Source organism: Notolabrus celidotus, chromosome 9, assembly GCF_009762535.1.
Source record: "Notolabrus celidotus isolate fNotCel1 chromosome 9, fNotCel1.pri, whole genome shotgun sequence".
In the NCBI taxonomy this organism is placed as follows: Eukaryota; Metazoa; Chordata; class Actinopteri; order Labriformes; family Labridae; genus Notolabrus; species Notolabrus celidotus.
In genome coordinates this window covers 14,141,520-14,169,387 of record NC_048280.1, presented here as the reverse complement: position 1 = coordinate 14,169,387, position 27,868 = coordinate 14,141,520, and the positions used below count along the sequence as shown (strand labels likewise).

General features: G+C 39.7%; 1 protein-coding gene across 3 annotated transcripts; it reads right to left on the bottom strand.

Moving 5' to 3' along the window:
• Positions 1-1,934: 1,934 nt before the first annotated feature.
• plcxd3 (phosphatidylinositol-specific phospholipase C, X domain containing 3) lies at positions 1,935-27,868 on the bottom strand. 3 transcript variants are annotated; one of them, XR_004632406.1, is made up of 7 exons: positions 24,450-24,599; positions 14,552-14,808; positions 14,119-14,292; positions 11,803-11,978; positions 11,093-11,194; positions 5,044-5,205; positions 1,935-2,178 (listed from the first exon to the last, which is right to left on the bottom strand). XR_004632406.1 is itself a non-coding variant. In XM_034691958.1 (6 exons), exons 1-6 carry the CDS (start codon positions 27,555-27,557, stop codon positions 8,390-8,392), a joined length of 879 nt encoding a protein of 292 aa, XP_034547849.1. In that variant the 5' UTR covers positions 27,558-27,868; the 3' UTR covers positions 6,128-8,389. The 3 variants fall into 3 exon arrangements, 2 of the variants coding, with proteins under 2 accessions (XP_034547849.1, XP_034547848.1); XM_034691958.1 differs by lacking the exons at positions 1,935-2,178; positions 5,044-5,205; positions 24,450-24,599 and adding exons at positions 6,128-8,546; positions 27,545-27,868; XM_034691957.1 differs by lacking the exons at positions 1,935-2,178; positions 5,044-5,205 and adding an exon at positions 6,128-8,546 and having other exon boundaries at positions 24,450-24,730.

The window sequence follows — 27,868 nt, the reverse complement described above, 5'->3', positions numbered from 1 at the left end:
TGAAGAATGATACGTATCGTGTGAAATGTTCTCCCTGTTTCCCACTCTGCACAAACATACAAAAATTCACTGTCCAATCTGAGAAAGCGTGTTGAGCTATAACATTTAATAATGGTTTCTAGATAAAAATATTGTAACTCAATGTACTCCTGTGTATTCTTGACTGCACTTATGTATTTTGAAAATACAACGTTTTGCGATTTTTTTAAGAAGTACTTTGAATACTTAAGTATTTTTAAAAGCAAGTAATTCAGTACTTTAACTCAAGTAATAAGCTGACAGCAACTTTCACTTGTATTGGAGTAATATTTGACATGGAGTATCTATACTTTGACTTAAGTAATGAAGACGTGCACTTTGTCCACCACTGGCAGTATGTGTAAACTGACTCTATAGCACACTGATAAAACATTATAAAACATTGCACAGCTTCTCAAAAAGGTCACTTGGTGCTGGACCCTTTTACTAAGAGTGTCAGTGTTGGGTTCAAAGCTTGATGAGTTATTGGTAATGGTTCTCAAGTATTTGTAATGAGTGAAAATCCCATAATCCCTATCCTGAATGACAGTTTGAGTAACAATTGGACTGTGACCTATGAAAATCGATAACCTTAGTCTGAGATATAATCATTATTTAAAGACTCACAATGACTGTCAGCAAATTTCACAAGATGCCTTTTATGAGTACATCTACTGTATATGTGATATGATGTGAATATGATGTGTGAATATCAATATGATGTGATATCGTCCAGCCAACACTGGAGGGCAACAGAGATGTAAGAACTGTTTCCTCTTCTAGGCTGAAATGTGATTCAGGCTGAGCAAAGTCATGAATATAAAGTAGCACAGACAAGTTATAATCCTGGATAACTGTAACAGGGTTACCCGGATTGTCATCAAGGCATTATTACACAGCTGAAAAAGGTTGCAATTCAATTTGTTTATAATATTTTAAACATTCCTCTCTGTGATTTTTCCACAAAGAGAGAAAGACAGAGAGGCTTGAGTATGAAGTCAGTGACAATCATATGTGTAACTGCAGACAGATATTTCTTACAACTTAACTTTAGACTCTCTGCTGTGTAGTGCCAAAGTGTCCCCGTATGTGAATTGAGAGCCAACCTCTCTGTCTAATTATGGATATATACTTGCTGTTATGCAACAGGTGGCCAAACTGTGCAAATGCTTCTCACGCTGGTACTTAAAACCAAAGAGCTTGAATGTTTGAAATGTAAATGTGAAATATGGAATGTGTCATTTTCTTTTAGTTCGGACTGATTCCAGGTGCCTGCCATGTATAGAAATACAGGCAAGTCAATTTAGTCCTGTATCTAAATTAAGGATGTCAAATGAATGTGAGACTGAATTTGAAATGACTCACACGGTAAAGGTTTATTTAACCGCAGTGGTAATGAGTTTTGGAAATGAGAACACATCTCCTGGTTTTGAACCAATTTCAGAAGAATAACATAGAGGAAATTAGGTAACACAACCTTTAAACAAATGCTTTACTCCTGCTATCTCAGCCCTTCTTTCTCGGAAAAATGAAGGTCCCCTCAGGGAGGTGTTTTATTCAAGAGTAATTTTCCAGGTACGGCAATTTAAAAGCAATGCAAAAATTGTGAGGTATTTTCTTCTTCCCTGTCATCTCTGATGAGCATTTGGAAAAGTGAAGTGTCTATATAACAACAGACAGCAGCATTCTGTATTATGGCACGGGGATAAAGTTCATTTAAAGCAGTATCTGGCATATATAAGGTGACTCGGTAGCTCCATTATTCTTGGTACCATAAGCCCTGTGCTTGGTACCTATCACTATCTTAAGTAAATTTAATCTCTGCCTGTAACACAAAAGAAACGAAAACAAGAAAAAGGTTTTATTAGAGCAAGATGTCACTTCAAACTCAAGAAAAACAAAAGACAAGTCATGCATGCTTTGTTCATAATAGTCTGGGATCATGACTTCAAATGACCACTCAATGCTAAATGACTCAGCCACTGTACAGCAGCAAGTCAAGTCCCTGCACTGCAGGCTAGAATAACAGTTGGCTCAGACAATAGGCCACCAGACCGTGCCCTCCATTAGTGCTGCCTCTGTGCCTGTCGTGATGTTCAGAGGTCATATTTGATCACCATCTGCCCCTCAAGTTTGGTCAGCCAGAGAGCGTCAGTCTGTCTGGCTAAGACAGAAAAAGATGTAGTCAATGAATATGCAGCGTATGTGTTCACTCTCCTCAAGGGTCAGGTGTAAAACATATTCAACAAGTTGTTTTGGTGAGATGATACATGTGACCTGAGATTCTAGTGGTTAAAATGAAGGCTGTGTGTCTGCCTCAGGGCTGATAGACCCTGGGAAATCTGCTGAAAATCAACCCCACATTTTCTCTTGGGTTTTACTATGTGACAATAAATATATAAAATTACACAAAAGAAGACATTTCTTGTATTTTTTAGATTTTATGCATAGTATATAACAGCAAAAACTAACAAAGCATAACAACTTGGTTGTTTATGCTAGTTGTATAGCATGCTAAAACTTAAGCCAATGGTTCCTACACCACTGGAGGTCCAGAGCAGAGCACAGTTGTTGTTTGTTTGTAGACACAGAAACTGATGGATATTCAGTAGTAATTCCTCCTGAAGCTTTCACCTATAGGACGATTTATACAGAAGCAATTCTACATTTAAGAGATGCCTGATTTTGGAATGAGGATGTAACAGAACAAAATGTAAAAAAAAGTGAAGGGGTCTGAATACTTCCCGTACCCACTGTGTATATATATATATGTATATATGAATACTTTCTGTACCCACTGTGTGTGTATATATATATATATATATATATACATATATATATATATATATATATATATATATATACATATATACATATATATATATATACAGTGGGTACGGAAAGTATTCAGACCCCTTCACTTTTTTTACATTTTGTTCTGTTACAGCCTTATTCCAAAATGGATAAAATACATTTTCCCCTCAACATTCTACACACAATACTCCACAATGACAAAGTGAAAAATGTTTTGTAGAAAATTTTGCAAATTAATTCAAAATTAAACACTCAAATATCCCATGTGCATAAGTATTCAGACCCTTTACTAAATACTTTGTTGAAGCACCTTTGGCAGGGGTTAGAGCCTCCAGCTTTCTAAGGTATGATACCACAAGCTTAGCACACCTGGATTTAAGGAGTTTCTCCCATTCTTCTTTGCACATCCTCTCAAGCTCGATGAGGTTGAATGGGGAGCGTCGGCGCACAGCTATTTTCAGGTCTTTCCAGAGATGTTCGATCGGATATAAGTCCGGGCTCTGGCTGGACCACTTGAGGACATTCAGAGACCTGTCCTGAAGCCACTCCTTTGTTATCTTGGCTGTGTGCTTAGGATCATTGTCCTGTTGGGAGGTGAACCCTTGCTGCAGTCTGAGGTCCAGAGCACTCTGGAGCAGGTTTTCATCAAGAATCTCTCTGTACTTTAATGCATTCATCTTTCCCTTGATCCTGACTAGTTTCCCAGTTCCTGCCGCTGAAAAACATCCCTACAGCATGATGCTGCCACCACCATGCTTCACTGCAGGGATGGTAATGGCCAGGTGATGAGCAGTGCCTGGTTTCCTCCAGACGTGACGCTTGGTATTCAGGCCAAAGAGTTCAATTTTGGTTTCATCAGACCAGAGAATGTTGTTTCTCATGGTCTGAGAGTCCTCTGTGCCTATTGGTAAACTTTCATGTGCTTTGTACCGAGGAGTAGCTTCTGTCTGGCCACTCTACCATAAAGGACTGATTTGTGTGCTGCAGAGATGGTTGCCCTTCTGGAAGGTTCTCCCATCTCCACAGAGGAATGCTGGAGCTCTGTCAGAGTGACCGTTGGGTTCTTGGTCGCCTCCCTGAACAAGGCCCTTCTCCCCCGATTGCTCATTTTGGCCAGGCGGCCAGCTCTAGGGAGAGTCTTGGTGATTTCAACTTATTTTATTTACCTATGATGGACACAACTGCGCTCTGAGGGACCTTGAATGCAGCAGAACTTTTTCTGTACCCTTCCCCAGATCTGTGCCTCAATACAATCCTGTCTCGGAGGTCTACAGACAATTCCTTTGACTACATGGCTTGGTTTGTGCTCTGATATGTACTGTCAACTGTAGGATCTTATATAGACAGGTGTGTGCCTTTCCAAATCACGTCCAATTGATTAAATTTACCACAGGTGGACTCCAATCAAGTTGTAGAAACATTTCAAGGACGGTCAGAGGAAACAGGATGCATCTGAGCTCAATTTTGAGTTTCAAAGCAAAGGGTCTGAATACTTATACACATGCGATTATTGAGTGTTTTATTTTGAATTAATTTGCAAAAATTTCTACAAAACATTTTTCACTTTGTCATTATTGGGTATTGCGTGTAGAATGTATTTAACCCATTTAGGAATATGGCTGTAACATAACAAAATGTAGAAAAAGTGAAGGGGTCTGGATACTTTCCGTACCCACTGTATATATAAAGGGTACATGTATGATTGGGTTGCATGTCCTCTTAGAGCCAACAATGTGAGTACCTCAAGCAGGTTATGCAAGGTGGCAGCTGCCTCCCTGAGCCTCCGTATTGTTCTGAGAAAGCCGTCCTGATTTAATTTTACATTGTTAAACCTCCTACAGCCAGCCTTGTAAGGCCTGCTTTTTGTATAGGGCTATAGGGCTCTCACTATTTTCCTTTTTGTCAACTTGCTGTGAGTGTTGCCTTCTAGCTGTCATTGTCTGGCAGCAGGGTCTTTTAATTCCTTACCCTAAAACACCAACCATGGTACACTAACCCTAAAACCTTAACCCTAACACTATACTTCTAATCCAAACCTAACCTTACACCCATCTCACCAACCCCAACCCAACTGAGCCCTGTCCTGTTTTCTTGTTACACATTCCCCCAGTTTCCCTTTATATGTAATGCCTCCATCTTTATTGCTTTTTAATAACTAACTTGTATTGTAGTTTCATAATAGCAGACAAATGATCACACTGTGTCACGCACCCTCTTGAGAAGCTGGTAGAATTACTCCTCCTCCTCTTCCTCACACTCCAAATATTACTAAAATGACTCATTTGGTTGCTGCCCCTTTTTAAGCTGTCTGAATTCCATCATCCATTTCTTCCTCCTCCTACATCTCTTCCTCCTCCTCATCTGTGTGTCCGCCTGCGTGATCGTGACAGAGAGAGATAGACAGACTAACACATACACTCACACATGCATAACAACACAATAATAACACTGTGCATTTGCATTTTCTCACTTATCCAGTCAATTATTGTTTCAAGTGAATCCAATGACATAAATTACTGCTCTTTCTTTTACACATCCCTCAGCTGTAATACTGTGATGTCCAATCAAAGCAGTCAAAGCACCAAATATCCATCCGGTCAGCTAGCCTGTGGTTACCAACACAATCAGCTTTGAAGTATGTGTGCATGTTCATACTTCCTCTTACAATGATGACATGCAGTGGTCTTTCTCTGGACATGTAATTATAATAATTAATACTATGTAGTCAAGTTTTTTACTGCCCCCTCCTGGTTGTTTAGTAGCATTGAGATGTAGGGAGTACACGGAGGACCAACATCTGTTTACTAGTTGTCTTGCATCCAATAAAAGCATCTCATTGCAGGGAAAGTAGATGGACTAAAGTACTTGCTTAAGGAAAATTATTTATGATACCTTTTTCAACCAAAGAACTTCATGTTTTACTAAATGATTGATGAAGATTTTTTTTGTACAATGAGATGTATACAAACATACAAAATTAGCCAGTCATGACCCCAGTTATATATGTGTCCTCTTCTTAACTAACACCTGCTGCAGGACAGCAGATGCTAAGGTACAAAACACTCAAAGAATGTCATCCTGAGTGCTGCTGCCCACCCACCTCCATCCTTATCACTTTAGAAAGTGTATGATTTTTAGCTCAAGTGCTGCAAAACTAGTTATTATTCAAAGTTCTGCCATCAGTTTCATAATGATAGTTTTCATGATGATTGCTCTCAGGTGAGCAACCTAACAACCAATCACCAATCAACCAGACAGGACCTGGTAGTGAAATAATACTTCATTAAGTCAGTTGTGAGGCTTAGAAGCTTTATTTGATTGGCAGTTTTTCACTAAGAACGGTGTCACTTCTATTTCAACAAAAGTTTTTGAGTTTTACAACAGCAAAGGACTCTTTTTACACCAGAACATAAAAGCAGTGACAACAGTTTGGACAAGGGAAGACACATAAGTCCTTACAACACATATTGCAAGTCTTTTGAAGTCTGTTCATGTGTGTGGGTGCAGTATTTATCTGTATAGGGTAAGAGCAGTGCAACATTTAAAAAATAAATAATTTGAAGATTTGTCTTAAAGGGTAAAAACATTTCCAGCTGAGATGAACCCATGCTCTTAAGAAGTGTATGCAGATTAACTACAGAAAAACAAACGAAGAGATGCACAGACCTTAAGTACCTAGTTGGGTTTCAACATAAAATATATGTAGATTTTTTCAGTTCATGCACAAAACACAAAAAACAAGAGGCAGTCTGACAGCCTGACCAAGGTTTAAGATAAGAAAATGTTATTAATGACTATTTTCAGTATTTTAAATCATTTACAAGTCATCAGCATTTTGCTATTTGCAATTACAGTATGTACAAACGTTCCACAATATAAAACATTTTAACGTTAAACCACACTGAAGTGAAGAAAGTACAGTTTGACCTTTAAACATGAAGTCATTATTACATTTAAGCATACGTTACAAAAATAATGCCCAATCACCTGATCAAAAGATCACACACCTTTAAAAATGGCACATTTACTCACAAGACACATACATTCACAAATTAGATTATGAGTTAAGTTTCCCAATTTGGTTTTACATGACCAAAATATTGAACAATGTCCCTACAGAATACATTCTCTGCAGAAAAGTCCTGGCTGATCAGAAGGTGTGTGATGCATGTTATTTATGCATTAAACCTAGCAATGAAATATGTTGTACATGGGGGTCATTTATCTTAAATGAGACACTGCAGGGTGTACAAAAACACATTTAACAGAAAACAAAGTTAATATATATTGCACCAGTACTGACACAGCTCAGAAACATAAAAATAAAGTGGACACCAAAGAGCTGCATCTTGTATTATTTTCTAAGTGTCAAAGCATGGCTGTTACATCAACACAACCTGACTCAGAATGATGATAATGATGCCTATCCTCTTCTGGTTTGAAATAAAAAAAGGTCTTTGAATGACTGTTCAGCAACTTTATCACCTCTTATTATGAAAGACAACACCATGATACATCTGATGATGACTCACATATACTACCGTACAGCGGTAACTATAGATGCACACACAGAGAGCAAGCGTTCTGCAGAGGAGACACAGACAGTGGATGGACTCTTGCACCCAGCTGTACTGTATTTCTATACTTAGCTATCACGACTCTGCACCCACCACACATTCTGGTAAATTTGTCACGCTTTGCCTAAACTATTAAAAATGGCTGTTGGCACTGATTGCATTTTTATCTGTCTTAATCAAATCAATGGGGAAATCATTTTTGTGTTTAAATGCACAAAAGTTAAAGTGCACATGTCGTGATTTAGTTTTCTCTTTCTTGGTAAGTCAAGCTGAACTTTCATGGGTATTTCTCTGCCGTAAAAGAGTCAGGAGTTTAACAATATACAAAGGTGTCTGATCAATGTCTTGGTCTAAAGCTGACTTGATAGAGACTTTTATTAACTATCAATCAATAGTTACTTCCAACAAAACAGATGGAAATATTTTCATTTCTGATCTAGGTCTTGATTAACACTTTTTTGACACTCTTCATTCAATCTGCCTAGTTTTACTAGAAAACAACCCTACAATGATCTGACCAGGGCTGCATATTTCTAGAACTTAAAACGTATCTTGTACAAATTTCCCAGGACAAACAAATGCTATCTAACTACACCAGCGGGTCGGGAATACACAGACTTAATTAGAAAATAACTGTCACATTTACTTGAATACTTAGACTGATGTACATTTAGCAGAAAGTGGGTTTGTTTTAAAAAACATCACACTTTGAAAAAAAATATCCCCATATTAGGAAATAAACAAAACCTCATTTCTTTGAGCTCCAACCAAACATCCACATTGTTTCTCCAAATCCAAACGTCTCTTACTTCAACCACCTTCCACAATTTGATCTCTCATTTCACTATAGCCCTAACGAAAGTGAGAGGAGCAGTGCTGCTTCCTTCATGAAATAAATGCCAAAGAGAAAAGAGTGAGAGCGCACACCAATCCACTGGTGGTGTCTGTGCTCCCTGAGCCCCCCTCCCCTTTGCACCCCCTCAGGTGGCATCATCTTCATCGTCATCCAGGTGATAGTTGAGAGTGATGACGGCGCTGATGAATTCTCCGAGCTCCACAAAGTCAGCTGTGATAATGTTGATGCCACTTTCCCCGGGTCTCTGTGACCTGATCCACTGCATCATCCCTGGTAAGGCCCTGGTGGGATGCAAGGAAACATATACATACACATACACACAGGCGTCAGAGTGAAAGAGCAGGAGGTAGGAAATAAAGTCAAAACAGATATAGATGGGATCAGAAAGAGGGATGATTTATGGTTGGCTGGTTTGACGCAGAGAGAGGGCACGCTGTGATAAAAGATCTCTGTAGCGCAGCATGGGATATCTGCAAGCCAGACACCAGCTGTGAGGATGACTCTGTGAACAGATGCTGGTCATGTTCATGTGATGTGTGCACCAGGGCAGGGTGTTACCACGGCAGGGGCCTCGCCCAGCTGTCTATACAGTGAAATAGCTGATCCACACGTCACAAAACTAATGGATTGAATTAGACTGGAAGCCTATATCACAGTAACCACACACCAAACAGAGGAGCTATCACATGAATTATTCATGACAGGAGAATTGATCGTTTTGCTGCTGAGGCTTTTACCAAACCAGGGACATTAAGAGAGGGTGAAATACAAAGCTGATGGTAAACCCGAGAAATAATATTCCCACCCGGAACTGAGAGGATGATGGTATAGGCGCCTCGGTTAGTGCAGTAGTGGATGAAGTACCTCAGAGCCATACTTGCAGAAGTACAGACATCTGCCAGAAAATTACTATGGAAGAAGTGAAAGTCAGGTATGCTGATAATACATGAGTGAAAGTCTTTAAGTATCTGATATTTACTCAAATTAAAGCTCCAGTGAGGAACTTTTGGTTTGTGCAAATTTCAGCCCCCGTGTAAACTAAGTGGTACGTCTTAATCTCTTTGCTGATCTTATCCTTTACATGTGTGGTGTTTTCTGACATGGCAGAATGCATCGCTCATTAAAAAATGTTGCCGTGGAAAATGAAAAACAGGTAGATTTGCAACATGATGTTAATCACTTTGTCTGACATCAACCCTTTGGCAGCAGTGTCAAATATTAAAATACCTAGGCGTCATTATTCATTTCAGTCTGTTTTATAATCAGTTACAAAATAATCACAGGAGCTTAAAGTGCCAAAAGTATTTTTTAAGTTTTTTTTTTTGTCTTATTCAATATGACAGTTGTAAAGAGACTGACAATAAGGGAAGCACAGAGTGGGGGAATGATATGCAGCAAACGGTGGCAGGGGTCAAAGAAGAACTGTAGCCTCTATTTTTGGGGCAAAAACATTTATCACTTGGCCGAACCAGCACCCCAAAAAACTTTATTTTAATCTGTAATTTAGCCATCTAAGAAACACAAGGTCTTCACCACTTGGTGAAAATTTTATTTGATCCTTTTTAACAAAGTGTTCTAATAGGACAGTGTATTTAACCTCAGAACTGAGATATACCAAAGACAATCTCAAGAACACTGATTAAGACAGCCAGTATTTCAAACACCGCACATCTAAGAAACACTGCTGTCTCTGTCCTCATCATTCATCTAGTATCATCGTCTAGAAATACTCTACTCAAGTTGTTCCCTCTCTTGCTTCTGACACACCTGGACTTGACTTTAAAATCTACTGCTGCTTTGAATCCTTTGTGAATGTTTAAACTTGATTTGCTTTGCATCTTGCTTCCTCTCCTTCCGCTTCAAGGACAGTATTGCTTTAATAACGACACACCCCCTCCAGGAGACCATCACAACACTTAGTAACCGTTCAGTGACAGACTTCTTCATCTGCGGGGTCTCACGGAGAGATACCGCAGGTCTTTTCTTCCTGCAGTCGTCAGACTATATAACCTATAATATATACGTATATATCTTGTAAGATATGCTTATTTTTTACATCTTTAATTTTAATTTTGATTGCTAATAACTTTTTAATAATTGTTACTTTATAGGCTCTTGTTTGCTTTATATATTTTATTTTTGCACTGTCTACTTAGCTGCTGTGGCACTTGAATTTCCCCGTTGTGGGATGAGTATAGGACTATCTTATCTTATCTTATCTTATCTAATATAACCCTCAGTTTTTTACCTCTTATTTTCCAGTCATTTTAAGCCAAATTTTCACCAAATAATATGTCCGACCATCAGATTTCTCCTGATTTCAGTAAAAGGTTAATTGAGAATACAGGTTCACATTCCACTCAGAAATATGATGGACTAACGTAAAGTAAAGTGAAGTAGACAGAAATGTAAAAAATTGAGTAAAATATAGATGTTCCCAGAAAGTACTATCCTATTGTTATATAGTACTTTTATTTTGTTATGTTTTACCACAGAGTTTGTGGCAGCTTTTAAAAAAAAAGTACTGCCAGATGCCTGAGGATACCTGTAGAAAAAACATCCTGTCTCTGTATTAAGTCATAGGATGCCACAGTGACTCACTTACAATGTTCCTGCCAATGAATGTCTGTTGTCAGGTGTTATGGGTAAACATGTCATTTGTGTCAGCTGAGGTGTTGTAATAATTTCAGTCCAACAGTGTAAAGTCATTTTGTTTGTCACGATTTGAGCTAACCCACGACTTTCTTTTATTCATAGTGCTATACTTAACATGAATATCACATGAATATAAAACATGAGTCTGTCTGTCACACACACTCACACCCACCTCTCTGTGATGGTCTCTCTCAGTCCGCTGGCCACACCCTTCATCACAGTGCTTGCCTTTGGTGTCAGAACAACCTGGGATACAAAGAAGGTCCCCTTCCTCCTGCAGGAGACACATCAAGCATTGAAACAGTTTTCTTTCCCCCCTTTTATTCGCTATATTCCTTTTTCTGAAGTATTTATGCAGAATACATAATGCCATCTGCTGCAGAATTGTGCGACTTATATTGAAAACCCTGCTTGATTTCAGCATGATTTACTTTGAGGGCCCACACAGAGACAAAATCATTTTCTAGTCAGACAAAAAAATGTCAAATGCAAATGTGTGTCTGTTTTTTGTTTCCATTAATGACGCTGAATGTTTGGACGGGGGATTGTATACAGGAAAGAATATATTTTGTGACGACAGGTTTGTCGTTGGTATGAGTGTAACACAGTCCCAAAGGTTGAAGGACTTGTGTATTTCACCCATCTTCCCATTCTCTAAATGTTATTGCTATATTGAAGTTAATGTAAGTTTTATGAAAAAAATGTCTGTCTTGCTAGAACAGTCCATTATAGTGCTGTAAAACCTTAAAATCAGATGATGATTCTTCAGTCATGCTAACTAAAGCAAGCAAACAGTAATTGCAGAATTAGATTTTGTCCTAATAAATCCCAAGTATCAGGGACATAAAATACCAACATTTATATATATATATAGAGTCTGACCTGCGATCAGTGACAGACGCCTGGAGAAACTGCACCAGCTTCTCTGGGTCGGTAGTGTTGGCCCAAGGAGAGGGCATCATCTGGCCCGGCCACAGGAAGGGCACCTCCAGGGCCATGGGGTGGTGGTAGAAGACCAGCACCTGATACTCCTTCTCCCACAGGTACTGCAAACTCACCTGGGGAGGGAGGGAAGCAGTGAGGGGTATGTTCAAGGGAGTCAGAGGTCAATTTGGCTGCATCACTCCTAAAATGTCAAGTATACTATTCCTGAAGACAGACATTGTCACATTAACAGGCATGATTTTATGTCCAATCAACAACAACAACAACAACACACAAAACACAAAAAAAAGAAAGAGGAAGAGGAAGAGTGTGAGACATAATTTAGATGTGTAATTATAGTGAGGGTTACTCAAGAGGCAAAACATCATTTAGAAACACTTTACAGAATAACAGAACAAGAGTGGAAACCACCTGTCAGGAATGACATCACTTCAAAGACATGTTTCTTTTGTGTTACATTAATGCCATATTTTTTTTTGCTGCCATCAAATCACTTTGATTTTCAATGGTCTGTGTCAATGATTCTTAAATGTCGTCCCTCATGATGTTTTAATGTCTTTTGTGAAGCTTGGTTTTTGGTTGAATGTGCTGTGTACATGAACTTGCTTTGCCTTGCTGGAAAAATTACTGTTTAAATACTGTGTGCTGAATAAGCAGGTGCTTTGCTGCTGCTGCTACTGCATGCTGAAAGAGTTGAATTTTATAAGTGACGCATGAAAGATGTTGAAAAGATTAGGCTTAACTGATAATACAGCACTTGAAAGTTGTCAAACGTTAGTGATGTGTGAAAGATGTTGAATGAACAGCTCACACTTTACTGCTCATAGAATATAAATAGATATTTTATAGTGATATGTCTGCAGTTCTGCAAGGGTTTCAACATGAGCAACATACCTGATGGTTCTATGGGTATGCCACTGCTGTAATATCATAAGTAAAGATATCAGCCAAAAAAAGAACTATGCTAAGAACAGCAGCAATAAAAAAATCTTGTTTAAAGTGACCCTGTTGTAAAGTGAAGCTAAAATTAGACTGTCCATTTGATTCTCCTTCGTGAGGTGAGGATTATTATTATTTCTCAAAGGAAGCCAACTACTGCGAGAGAAGAAGACTGTGTGGTAGGGAGATTTTGTTACAGACAAAAACTGTGAGGTTAAAGTGGTGACGGGGGAGTAGTAGAGTAAATGTAGTTAAAGCAATATAGAAAGATAAGAGAGGAGTGAGTATAATACCTGTGGAGGAAAGAACACTTACTCACAACATTTGTAGAGTCTAAATTTAGACACCACCCTAGATGCCCTCTAAAGCACTGTGAAGAAGGTCATTATGTTCCCAGAATCTCCCAGTCATATTGGCCTTTCCCTCTCATCTACACTTTAATCTCACTGAGCAGCAACAGAAGCAGCACCTGACAGGAAACTATGATCTGAGAGTGGGGATGTTGGCGTGGGAGGTGCTGAAGGGCTGATGAATTTTAAATGTGATTTGGTGTTCTCTAATGCGTTCCTCATGTGCACCATCACCTCAAAGGTGGAAGTGGGAGAGGGTGATGATGCACCAAGAGTTGGGAGGTGGCAGAAACAGATTAAAACAAAACATTGATAGTTGTTTGGTCACTTTTCCAGCGAGGAGTGCACAGTGTTTTTAGCATTAAAAAAAACAATGAGAAGTATAAAAGGCAGCAGAGAGACAATTATGGGAGGACTCTTATGCAAAAAGAGCAGACACTGAATGGATGTAATAACCATCATTCTGAATCTAAAGTGATAGTTGGAGCTGATGTATGAGCAAAATGACACAGAGATGGGCTGCGAGTCTGAGACCTGTTCATTAGAACGTCACAATCCCATTTTATATCCTTCAGAAAAGTGATGTTGCTCAATATCTTGGCTGGGCAGATCATGTATCCATCACAAACAGTCTTTTGGTGAATAATATCAGGCTTTTATCCTGATGCATGCTTGCTTAGTGTCCTGAGAAATCACACACACAGTCTTCCTGAGACATGTTCTCAGACCCTTTTCCTGGCTCACATGATTGCTTTCCTAGTTGACAGATTCTGTTTACAGGAAGGAATGTCCCCAGTCTCTAACTGACCTTACGAGACACATGCAAAAGTGACGTACTTCTGTGATATGCTTTTCTCAAGAGCTGTTAGGGTGATGAAAACTTCCCAAAAGATAGTCTGAGGCCAGCTACTCTGCCACTTTTAATCCTTCACTCTGCTAAGGGTGTATCTGAATCAGACGGTACCTCCTGTGCAAAGACGACCGGGCAGAGTTTGTCTCCGAACACCTCCTTCAGCATGGCCACCAGCTTTTCATGGTGAAGGTTCTGCACGCCGTAGAAGTGGTTGAAGTCCAGGAACACGACCTCTCTGGCATGAGCAGACAGGAAATTACTAATCTGCTCCAGACCCTCTCTGACCTTAAAAACACAAATATGAACAACAAGTAAATCCGTGTTTTCTTTAATCACATCAGGATTTGACATATGAATGGACAAAAGAATTGAGATCAACCTTAAATCTCTGCAGGACTTGTGATTAAGCTCTCAGTCTGCTCTTACATATAACTATGCTGCCACATACATAGAAATGCAAAACAATCACTTAGCAACAACAAGCATGGCAAAATATTCATCACTTTAAAAAAAACAAAAAACAAACTCAGTGCTCTAAGCTGACCGTGGCACTGAAGAGTCCGTGGGCGAAGTACAGCTCGTTGTCGGGGTCTCTGGGCTTGGTGGATATGCGCAGGTCAAAGAAGCGGACCCCGGCCTCGAGTTGGCTGTTGAAGTTCATTGTCTGTGTAGCTAACCACTTTCTCATTAGCTTCTTTGCCACCGTGCCAAAAACAGAAACAAAGTTCTGCACCGTCTCTGGCTGCTCTGGGCCCACGGGAGACGACTCATCGATGTAGAAACTGAAGGAATCATGGGAACCTGGGGGGAAGGAACACAACACAAGTATGAGCGTGTGTGCAGGTATTGACCGTTGTCTGTTTTCATTTCTGTGGTGGGACACAGCTGGAGGAGAGGGGTCAGTGCTGGAAAACAGCCCGGCACCATGGCAACAACACTGACAAAGGGAACAGAAGCACACGGGGGTCGAAGTTATGAACTCTGGCAACTTGAAAAGAAGCAAGTGTGTGCTTGCATACACTGATGTTTCTTACACAGCATGTTTCTCAGGTAGAGTAGAGCTCCCAGAGAGCAGAAATGTTGTGTTTCAATGATTATTATATGACAGTCTTCTTTTATAGCTTTCAGTGAATATTTTGTATGCAGAATTCTCAAATGCAGTAGTGAGGCGTTCGCTTCAATCTGTTTTGTTTCTCTTTGTTCCTCCAGAAACATTAGTCTAACATTTTTCCGGTTCACCCTGAAATTATCATGAGATGTTTAAAAGGTGGAGGCTGAACTGCTAAAAGAAACACAATGCAATAATTCTTTAAAAAAGTATGCACACGTCCACATGATAAGGGGCATTAGTTTATTTGTGTGAATTTGTTTTTTATAGATTAATGTCTCACTGTTTCCTTTGTGTTTTTATGTATATATTTTATCAGTGATGTGCAGGACACCCATGGGATAGAGATTCCAATACAAGTAGGTCCTCTCTGCTAAAATAAGGATAATAAATAAATGTTCAACAGTCTGGAATCTTAAATTGGTCTTGGAAGTTATTTCTTGACCTTTGAAATAACAGTTTGAAAAGAGCACGAGGTCCAATTAACTTGTTGTTAGCAAAGCCTGTGAGCCTGTAAAACAACATTATTTATCTTAAATGGACGGCCACACACTTAAACATGAATATACCAACCCCTACTTTGATACGTACCTATGCACACTGCTTTTAATGGTAATACTTGAAACTATCTGCTTCTTATAAATGAACATTTGTAACATAAATGTAGTTTTATCATCATGTTTATTCCGTCATCGTTTACACTCCTCATCATTGCACTACTGTCTTATTGTCTTATATAGGTTTGTATGCACTATTTTAATGCTTAGGGTAATCCTGTATTCATTGGTTATATGTTTAACGAATAATGTAGGCTTATACATATAAGTAATAATTAGTCAAAAACCAGAGTCAAATTACTTGTTTGTGCACACATACTTGGCCAATAAAGCTGATTCTAATTTTGGCATTTCAGTTCATTCTCATTGTTTTTGAGTCACTGTGAACATGTCAGAAAAAAATGATTTACTTTGAAGCTAATTTTACAGGCATGCAAGGTGATAATGTAAAAAATCCAATGTATATTATCTCATTAGAGGCAGTACAATAAAATTGGTGGAATTGTCTGTCAGTGTGTTGCTGCAAAGGTGACACAGGTCACGTGGTCTCGGAAGGACTTAATGTGTATGTGTTTGCACATGTTGAGTGAATCACTGTGACAGTAATTCTGGTATCCTCCTTCTGCTCTCATCAGTGCAATCAATTTCTTCTCCTTTTTTCTCCCTCCCTCACTGCAAAGGAAAAAAAAAGTACTCTCACCTCTGCCACAAGACACGCACACACAGACAGACACAGGGCCTGAACTGACCTTCAGCTAATACTCCAATGCCAGATCTCTGCATTAGACCCAGAGAATGACCATAAGCAGGGCAGACAGCTGAGTCCAGAGGCAAGGCAGCAAACAGCATCACTGCCGGCTGAGCTGTACCACCGGGGTCACTGCGTTGCAGTTTGACCTTAACCAGTCGCAACAGCTGCCTCTACTGTTGTTGCAGAGGAAGAGTTCTCTTGGCTCTTTCGCCCCCAAAAAATCAACATTAATTATTCTAATTATGTAGTTTCATATCCTTTTTCTTCGAATGACAAATCAATAAGTCAACTCATAGTTCTCATGGCTCTAAAACAAACATTGTTTCTGTTATTACTATGCGTCTAGAGTTGCAAATTAATCACAACGTTCCTTATTGTCATGATATGGTTTGTAAAGAAGCACGGCTCATATACATTATGCAACAGTCTCCTATAGGATCATAGAGCCAAGTATATCCTTCCAGGACCATTAAATGCTAAATACCTAAGGCAAACTAATAAAGCCTATATGTGCATTACTAACACTACATTATATATGTATGACACAAAGCTTGTGCATTATGGCGCACTGCGGAGAGAAACAAACACACAGGAAAACACAGACTCTCTCTTTCCCGCGTATGCAGAGCATCTGCAAGAATCTGCAGGGGAATCTTTTTCTATCTGAGCTTTGAACATGATCATTTATTGTTCATGTCATGAAACGATTTGCTCCAACCGTGCAGATAATGAATTTTCTTTCACATACAAATTTCAACAAATGATTGTGTCTTAGTTATCCGCCTTTTATTCTTGTCTACAAGACCAAAAGCTCCTCATTCATTAGATGTTGTATCAAAGGCTGTATTCTTCTTTCAACTGTTAAATTCTTGGAAAATAAAAAGACAAAACAGCAACCACACCTTCTCTCTCTATAAATAAAGCTCTTTTAGTTGGTAAAGACTTGCATAGAGATGGGGCATCAATTTCCACTGATCCTGCTGATTAAAAGGGCCATAGCCTGTCTTTTGTCATCTGTCTGAACTAGCTGACCTCATGCTGTTTGATGGCTTTCACTATGACAGAAAGTCCGAGAGGCTGTCACAGCAGCCTAACAGAGCAGCACTCTCTTAAGTGCAGGATGTGAACTTTTTCAGCAACATAATCATGTAAGACAAGGACATGAAGAAGCTCATGGGGCAGAGAAGATGTTAAAAGAGAGAGACAATGAACGAGACTGCAGGAGAGAGACTGATAAATGTTAGAGCAAGCTGTGACATCGATAACGCAGAGCTTTACTTAGTGCTGATAATGATGAGGAGGGGGATGAGGAAGACGGGTGGTGGGTGATGACTGTAACTTTGGAGAATTGACCCGTGTTAACTGAGTCACTGCAGCTGAACGATCAGAACATTCAGCGACAACAACAGGTGGTTTATGTGTTTTTCTTTATGAAAAAGCATCAGTGTTCACAAGGGGCTCTTTTAAAACCTATCTGAGGAGGCTGAGAGGAGAGGAGAGGAGAGGATGAGGGGGAAATGAGAAGTAACAGTGCCAAGATGAGCTAAAGGACACTGAAAGATAGTTATGACCTCCACACTCCTTATCCACTCCACACTCTCCCTACATGGTTCTTCTTCGATAGAATTTTATCTTAAAGGGTTGCACCTCACATCCACTTGTGCAGTCCTTGTCTTTAAACTTACTTTGTCTCCCATCTTTGCTGCACTTTTCCATCTTTTACAAGTGGCACAAACCACATACATGTTGACATTTGTAATCAAAATAAATGTTCTCGAGCAGAAAACTCATTTTACTGCCTACACTGAGACAGCCTGGTGAGAACTCACACTGAGCCATGTGCCTGTTTCTCAGATATGATATTTGAAGGAAGATATTACTCAAACACATCTAATTGAAAAGTTTGCAAACATCCTTTTTCATATTCTGAACACAGAATCTCACCACTTTTCTGGAAATTGTAATGCTGAAGCTAAAATAAACTGGCATCTCTGTCCAAAATCGGGAACTTAAAATAGGAGGAATAACCTCCAAGTCAAAGGCAATGACCTTGGTCAAGCCTAAGATGAGCTTAACAGAGATACAGATGGATCAGGACTCTTGGGGACTTAACAATTATAGAAAATATCTGTAAAATTCAAACCTCTTTTACCAACTATTTGCCTATTTTGGCTGGAAGGATTATTGTTTCTTGCACATTTTCATTCCAACCAAAGTATTTCTCCTCCTTTGTTTAATTCAATTTCACATCCTTCGATTTTCAAGTTGTTTTTTTTGTCTGAAGCTAAAACATCTCACTTCTCTACCAGTGTTTATCCTTGAATCTGATACCATTCATCCTTCTTGTTCAAGGGCTTAAGAGGCAGCAGAATGAACTAGTCAAGGGACTGACAGATTTAAGGCTACAAGTCTTTGGCTGGCCTTTCCCTCTGCCTCAAGAGAGCCAACAAACATGAATTTGCCTCTTTTGAATTAGATTCGATTTTGCTTGCAAGACTGTCTTACCTTAATACAATTGCTGTCTCCCTTTTCCCCTTGCCTGAGGTATGCTTTTCATTTCTTAAAGCCTAAAGAGTTACAGAAAGCTATTGGAGAGGTTAAGTAGGGCCCCATGAGCCATCTTATGCATATTTAACACGCTGGCTCAATGTAGGCAATGTACTATCTCTAAAGTGGTCGTTTATTCCCTACAGTGGTTTTGCATCTTTGAATGAAGCCAAACAAAATGTTATCATCCCCAGTAGCAAATACAGCAGTTTCAGTAACACATCATTTATTATATATTTTTAATCTACTAATATTAAAATTGAAAGTTCAAAATAAATACTGTACTGACATGTTTGCATTTATTTAACCTTTATTTAACCAGGTTAGTTCCTTTGAGATTAAAAATCTATTTTTCAGTCAGCAGCTAAAAAAACACAAAGCTGCAGCCATGGACACACAGGAAACCAGAGTACAATTCACTGGCTGTCTTGAACAAATCACTGCAAATTACTGTAATGTCAGATTTCATCATTAAAACATTAAAGATTGTAGTGGTCAAACATTTAGAAGGCTAGTTTTAAAGTTGCATTGATTAATATTGTTTGTTAAACATTGCTGTTAAACATTAAACTGTTGCAACTGATTTAAACCCATATGAAAAATTTGCATACAGTGCTAAATGAAGTTTGGCATGTTTTGGGGGTTTCCTGCCCCCTAGTGGCCAAAAATGTGTTCATGAAGCTTCAAAAAACCAGAAATTCAAAATTGTGGATTATTTTCACACGTTCCACTCATTCAGATATAGGTATGTATTTTTTTGCTTGGTGAATTCATACAAGAATAACATAAGCACCATAAATGACACTGAACTTAACACACATGTTTAGATCTTGTGCACACCTGTCAGTTGAAGACAAATGCTCATGCCACTCAACACATACTCCAAATCATACATCACCCACTCTAAAACTACTCAGAATCCAATTTAATTTCAATCGCAGTGAAATCCCCCACCCTGCAGTAAAGCCTGTTTCATGGTGGCAGGACCACAGAGAGACAGACTCACAGCACCTCTGGCAGCACAGCCTTTTTGACTACCTCAGTCAGATGAACCTGCAGCCAGGCAGTCTACCGTGCTCACCTAGTAGTTTTAACAATAGCCTCAGGTCAGCTTTGGGGAAAGGGACCTGGTAACTACTCCTCTTTCTCCTCTTTTAGTAACTGCATTTTTAACCTGCCATCCATCCTTAACTCATTCAGTTGGCTATGGGGTAGAACTGCCTTTCTAGTTTGAATAATTTGAGGCCAAAGAAGCATGTTAGGTCAACAGAGTGAGCTGAGTCATGTCTGAGAGCTACCATGTTCTTCCCTCACAAACAAGTTGCTCTGACCAGCAGAAAATTGGCAGGATTACATTCATGAAAAAATGTATTATCCTTATATAATAACCACACTGTCTTGGCTGCTGCATTATGTCATGAGTCACGGCATAATAACTAACTCTAAAACTGTATTAACTTGAAATAAACAACTCACTTTCCTTCGTGCTGCTTTGTGATTAGGAATCCCTCTCTAAATCAAGCAGTCCTCAATAACCTCTCGTCTCAAATTGTTTATTTTTTAAACCTATGGTGTCTTTTCACAGCTCCTCTCCTTTTTTGGAAAAATTTCATTTAGGTCTCACAACAGCTCTGAGTTAGCTCTCTCTTCGGGGTGACAAATAATTTATTGGCGTCTTTGGACTCTGAAAATCATGCAATTTTAATTCAGTTGGACCTCAGTGGCTGCTTTTGACAAAATCGATCATTAAAATCACTCATATTGTCAACCATGTTGTTTCTTTTTAATTCAGGCTCCGGGCTGGCATTGGGTTGCCTCTTACCTCCAAAACTGATCAGTTAAGAATGGAAATGATGACTTATTTTCCCCCTCTACATTCTTCTCTCCTGACTTTCTTTCTTACCAGAACTTCACTCTCTAACCTTCCCTGACATCACCTAGAAAAGCTGCATCTGAGAACACAAATTGCCCTATCTGTTGAACCGGAAATGATAAAGACCTTACCCCTCCAGTCTTCCACTTTAAAGTGTGCGCAGTGTCTGGTTGAGCGGATGTGTGAACAGGTAGAGAATTCACCATGCGCAAAAGGCCATGTTGATGCAGACATTGATATAACATTGAGAACGGCTGAATACTTGTATTTCACGCATTTGTTAAAATTGGGGATGCAGATTCCAACCACATACCACATCACTTGCCTAAAAACCAAACAGAGTATATCCATTTGTTGAGAGCAAGTCTGATACTGACAACCTCCCACGTGTGCTACATGAATGAAAAGGCAACTCAGGACAATCTCTGATCTGTTCAAATGTAAAAACTGCTTGGGTGCACCCCAGGGCTCTACTTTAGAACCCGGAATGTTCTCAGGAAATGTCTTCTATTGGATTTATCTTGCATATGTTGTTAAAACTGATAAAATGTAGTTGAATATGTGTGAACTGACCAAAGGTATATAACTCTTACTGGCTGTCTGAGGGATCTCATATACTAAATTGCTAAAATCTCTCCACAGCTTAGCCAGAGCAGGTTTCCTCACCTTTGATCGCTTCAAATTGCAACTCTTTCGTATGAGGCAGGTCACTCTATTTGAGGAATCTAAACATTTTCTCACATCTAAGCATCTAGAGACATGCTTTTATCTCTTTGCCCATTGATTACTGTAACTCTTTGTCTGTGGGAGTCAGTCAGTCGACCCTGTCTCGCCTGCAGCTTTTGCAACATATAACAGCAAGGCTGCTCAAGATGAGAGACTATCCTCCTGTCTGTGCTGGATTCCCTTTATTTGCCTCGAATTGAATCAAGGATTGATTCTAAGAGTCTTTCATTTTTTATTTCCTCTTCAAGGCCTCGCAGGTATTTTGGACAGATGTTTTTCATTCATTTCTTTTTTCATTCCCTTTTTCATTCTGATTTATCAGTAACCCCAAGGATGACTGAACATACAGTATTCCATCACTGACTGAGTAAAAGTTTACCCTTCATGATCACGTCTTTTTTGCTCACTCTTTTGAGTGTGAACATACTTTTAGTTCATTGTCTGACTTTGAAATTCCCTGTAAAGCCAATTTGGTCAGTATTTGCATTTTTTATGTTTTGTTTTGTGTATAAAAATTCTTCCCTTGACTGTAAATTAATGCAGCCTTTGATTTCCAAGATCTGCCTTTAAATAAAGTTACTAGTATATGCAGGTTGTTTCTTGTTAGGTTTGCTTTGATTCACTGGCACTGTTAGCACTACCACATCCATAACATGGACTGAGGCAATATCCTTTGGTTTATTAACTCATTTGAGAGTGATATTTAATCTGTTTTAGTTACACACACACACACACACACACACACACACACACACACACACACACACACACACACACACACACTAACACACAATAAAAGTAACAAATAAACTAAAAAACTGAAACTGACATACCATTTCATCATTCTGACCAAAGAATCTGCAGCAGAAGTGATCAGCATACATATTATGTGTGCTGTGGTTTATAAATTGTTTTCACTTAGAAATTTCTGGGCTTCATAGATCTAAGACAGAAGAACTGCACATATGGGTAGATAGATATCTGACACACACCAGCTGCTGTATCAAACACAGATGCTAGTTTGAGAATCTATAATGTGTTAAGATTATTACTATTTACAGTTTTTGTCCCTGAACGCAAGCCAGTTTCTTCAGCACATACCTAATACTTCAAGCATGAGAAACATTCAGTATAAAACAATCTTTTCCAGGCTTCTCTGTCATAATGATAATTTCACAATAAGCCAGTCATATGCAAGATTGTTTGCACTAATGAGTACAGCTGTGCAGTGTTGGCAACACAGACACAGTAGGCACTGTTTAGCCTTTGGGCACCAGCAGCGCACCATACCATCACATCAGCCCCTCATGGAAGAGTGCTCCAAATTGTCAAAACACTTTGGCCTGGATCAATGAGGCTGTCGGCTGGGGAACTGTCTTTTTTCCCCCGGAAAGCAAATAGCATCTCTGAATCACAGGCCACAGAGGGTACATGCTGAGGGTTTTATGACAGGAATCAAGCATGAAGGATACTAGCCTCCTCCAACTAAGAGGTAGTGTGAAACTTGTGGTGGAAATAATGCAGTTGTGTCTTTTGTTTCTTGTCTCTTTCACTTTAATTCTTGCCTGAACAAAAGCTTTTTATGCTGCATTGCAATGCGTGACAAAAGGATTTGATATTGGACGCACTTCTGAAATGGAATCATACAAACGCTTCAAACGGGAACACATGGTTGGTGCTGAATAAACATTCATAAAATCCTATGGATTATTAAATGTATCAAATGTTTCCATCACAAACACAAGAAAGTGAAGAGAATTGAAGGATGTTTCCAGAATCTGTTTCCAAGTAGAAGATAGGCTCAGAGCAGCTTTGCTTCAGGCTGCAAGGCCAATGACAAGTAATGATATCTAATTCGATAAAACAGAGTATGTTGCCTTGGCATATACTGCATGTCATGTGATTCAGCGAAGTATGAGGTAATACATGCCATGCTGTTTGTCTGTCATTGGTAATTGATTGAACCCTTCATGAATGGCATGTGTCCTGGCATTCTTAATAGCAGTGGTCAGCTCTGGTAATATGCCTCATTGGACACCAATCTCAAAGCCATCTGCATTTGAAATGTCATCATAGCACATGCCAACCCTGAAGGCACCAGGTATGGGAAGCAAAAGAGAGAAAATGAGAGACTGGGGAGGAGGGACAAAGGATTAGATATGCAAAAATGAAATGAAAAAGAGGAAGAATGGGAGCACTGTGTGGAGGTGTGATAATCACTAGGCAGCAGATATGGAATTAACTGGCTGCTAATAAGCTATTCCATCAGTCAGGTCTGTGTTGAGCCTTACAACCAGTTTCCACTTTGAATGGAGTTGAAGGAGACCTGTGCGCTGATTGGCTACAGGTCCAACAGCTCATTTTCCACTGGAGCAGTGCGATCATCAGAGTGAACGGACTGAATCCTTTTCTGTGCGTGCCTCTTCTTCTCTCTGGCCACCACCCCAGAACACGCAAACCAGGAGTCCTACTCTAAACACGGGAGCGTAGTACATCTGTCGTCGGAAGTAGCTTCCAATCACGATTATTCTTTCATAAGATTTTCTGATCACGTGCAATGATATAGGTAGGACATTATTAGTGGGTAGTATTTCTACAACATGGGGAAGATGAACTATTTCAAATGGATGGCACTTCTCACGTTGCGCAACAGGTCTTACCCTTTGTTGCAACAAGAATCAAAAAAGTCTATCTAGTTTGAAGAGATGCACTAAGTACATTATCTAAGTTTGCAAAGCAGCTAAACATTAAACATGAGTATCTCATTGATATTTGGGCTGATTATCATCTAAGGCGACGTGCATTGCGCATGGATAAAGAACGAGATGGACACACTCCTCACCCGATCACCCCATGGTAACGTTTTAAAAAAACACCTACCGGGAATAGCCAAGTTGGTTAGCGGGATGGTGTGCATACTCTGAGGTAAACTTGCCATCCAGTCAGCAAACCGAAGGTCACTTCTCCCGTGAGACGAAGCCATGCTGCAGCCGCGCACTACGCTCCGTTCTCCGGGACCGGTGCCTGCGCCAACCTAGAGTGCACTTGCACTCTCTCTCTCTCTCTCTCTCTCTCTCTCTCTCTCTCTCTCTCTCTCTCCCTCTCTCCCTCTCTGCCTTTCTCTCCACACACACAGAGCCACTCACAAGCAACGTGTTACTGCCTCTCTTTTCCACATACACACCAATGTATTAAGAACCGGTCCACACCCCCCTGAGCAGCACACAGGCGGGTAGCTCGGTTATGAACATGTTGTTCATTGGAGCGTTTCTAACATGGCATCACTTGGTGGTTTTCTTTCCAGTTATATAAATTAGTAACACTGCAACATGAATGTCAGTGTCAAGGTAAACTTAATTTGCACAAAATGCAAAAGTATCAAAACAAAGAAATGTTTAACATAATTTTTAGGGCACTATAGGAGCAACAGAGATGTATAATTGACATACAGGGAATTTCTGATCACACACACTCAAATACCCCCTTCAAAAAGGTACACATTCAAATGTGGTCCCACAATCACAGTTGTAAGTACAGAAGGTAGGCATATCCTAAGGATAGCAGCCTTTGCAGCATCAGCGATGGGCTTCATCTCACTTTATACTTCTTGTAGGAATAAGGTGTTACTGTTATATAAATGACCTATACGAGCATGTCTGAGGTCAGACACTTGATTGAGTGTGAGTCATATGGCAGTGATTCATTTTACTGCAACTAATATGACAGTGACAATGAATAACTGACACATTCACTGCAGTGATAATCAGCAGACATGCCACCTTAAATTAGCCATTCAGCAAACTGGGTCACTTTTGAATGAAGATGAAAATTCACAATATATATTATGAACATCAATACATGCAAAGCTTTGTTTGGCAGAGCATAAAATGATGTTTTTATAGTTTCATCTTGTTTGTGTTTCCATGTTTGAGGAGAAGTGACATGGCAGCATGAGTTGATCATATGAAACCAGGGAGTACAAAATCAATATTACAAAAATAACCACCTAGCATGATCTAAATCATTTACACACTGTCAAATAACATAATTTGGTCAGATATGATCAGACATCACTGTGGTTTACAGTCACTATTTTCCAGACTGGATGTCACATCCTGATTGGATGAACAAGGATCAAGTTTGGCCAAATATGGTGGTGGGTAGAAAATAGGTAGAACTGCAAAACAGCTCCTATTGTGCCATAATTATAACTAAAGCAAAGCCTTTCTGCTTTCTTCACACTAACAGGTTAGAAATTAGTTCAGCAGTGAGGATCTCAAAATGCATAGTTGAACCGAATAAATCCAACAGGAATGAGTGGATACTTAAAGAGAGAAATATATGATTTATATTAAAGCAACTTTGATACATTTTTTGGTGGTTATAGATCAGTCTGGAAACAAAAACTGTTGCATCTTAATGACCCACAAAAGCATTGAAAACCATCAGGACAAGATGAACTATTTCTAAATAGTCCTTATTAGTACCTGAAAATGCTGCGGTGCAGGTAGGGTGATGTGTAGCACACTGCTGAAACAGACTTTACTAAACATTTTACATGGCAAAGATTCTTGCTCAAGGAGACATTTGGTCATTTCTAGAAAGCAGAGATTTTGGTTCACTAGACACATTTGTACAGGACTAAAACATGAAAGAGATAATCGGGATCGCTTTGTCCACAGGGGGTGCCAAAATTGATAAAAACTGAAACTTCCTCACTGTAGCTTAAAGCTGGGGTTGGTAATCAGATTTAGATACACTTTTTGTTCTACTGGTTAAATTGATCTTTATGTCCTGATGGCAATCAATACATAATGTGTTCTTAAAAAAGAGCGAAGAAAAGCTGCTATCTACAGCCGGAGTAAACCTGGGAAAACACCAACCAATCAGCGTTTTTTGGGTGCCAAAATTTTAAACCATTCAAATCCCGTCCTGCCGTTCTGCCCGCCTCCTGCGTGTACATTTCCCCGGCGTGCACTCTGAGTCTCCGTCTCCTGCCTCTGCTTCCCCTGACTCTACTGACTGCCCCTCTCGCTCGACCTCGGGCCTGTCCCCTCTGACCCGATGAGGTGCTTTGCTCAGGACTGTAGTCCGGATCAGAGTCTAAAAAGCTCTCACCACGGGGCTCTGACAAGCAGAAGAATGAATGGCATTTACTAAGTCCTACAGAAAATGTAGATGTATTGTAGCGTCCGTCTGGACACTGTAGGGATGACGAGCCGATTCGTGAACACGTTGTGTTTTAATAACGGGTCACTGTCGGCCGTGATCACGCCAACCAACAAAGCAACAATCAATGTTTGAATGAATGAAGAACTTCTCCTCTTGTCTCTCCCACTCGCACACTCTACACCTCTCCTGATGCCTTCACTAACTGTCAACACTGTAGGAATTAAGAACATCTACACTGAACACGTTTAATAAACAGTAGAGCTGTTACAGTATTATATGTGTTATAACTTTCCTCCTGATATCGTGTCACCGGTACAGCTGGATAATGCTAGAATGACAGTTGTGAGTACTAACAGCAGCCATATTTATTTGTGTTTTTAACTTTCACTATGATAATGTTTTGGTGAGGACCGGTTTTGAATCAGTCACCATCATATGGTCGCAAGTCAGCGGCGCTCGTGCATGTGGGGGGGGGGGGGCGTCGTTTTGGAGGAGCTCTGAGGGGAGGGGTGAGGGGTTAGACGGAGTCATGAGGACATGCTACATTCAAATTCATGCTAGTTTTCCGAGACTGCCAACCCCAGCTTTAAAGGATTGGTGACACCATATAGTCCAAAACAGTCACCATGTAGCCAACTGCATATTCAAGAAAAGTACAGTAAGAATGTTTTCAATTGTAATGGCTGTAAAGAACTTATTGTATTGCTTTTGTCTTTTCAGTCATGTTATGAAATCATTTTTCTTGGAATTGGATTACAGCCCTAGAAATAGGTAAAAAAATGTAGGCTTATAGGGTAACACACCAATTTGATGCATGAAGGGATGTGCTGGATTTCAACCAACTGCCAGTGGGAAGAGCCCCTGTCACTTTCTTCCATTTTTCTGCTTGATGATCCAATCCAGTCGATCTTCTTGAACCCTAAAGCCCAGTGGCTGAATTCTTCAGTTATGTAACAGCCCCCAGGTAATGGCAGCGCCTCTCTACTCGAGTGGAGAAATCACATCAAGAATGTCAATGCAAGAGCACAATCCGTATATAGAAAGCTCTAACCTGTATAGTGTCAGGAGCCATCACTCTCAGATCACCCATTTGCTTTTAATCATTGTCTGACCTGACGAGCTGAACC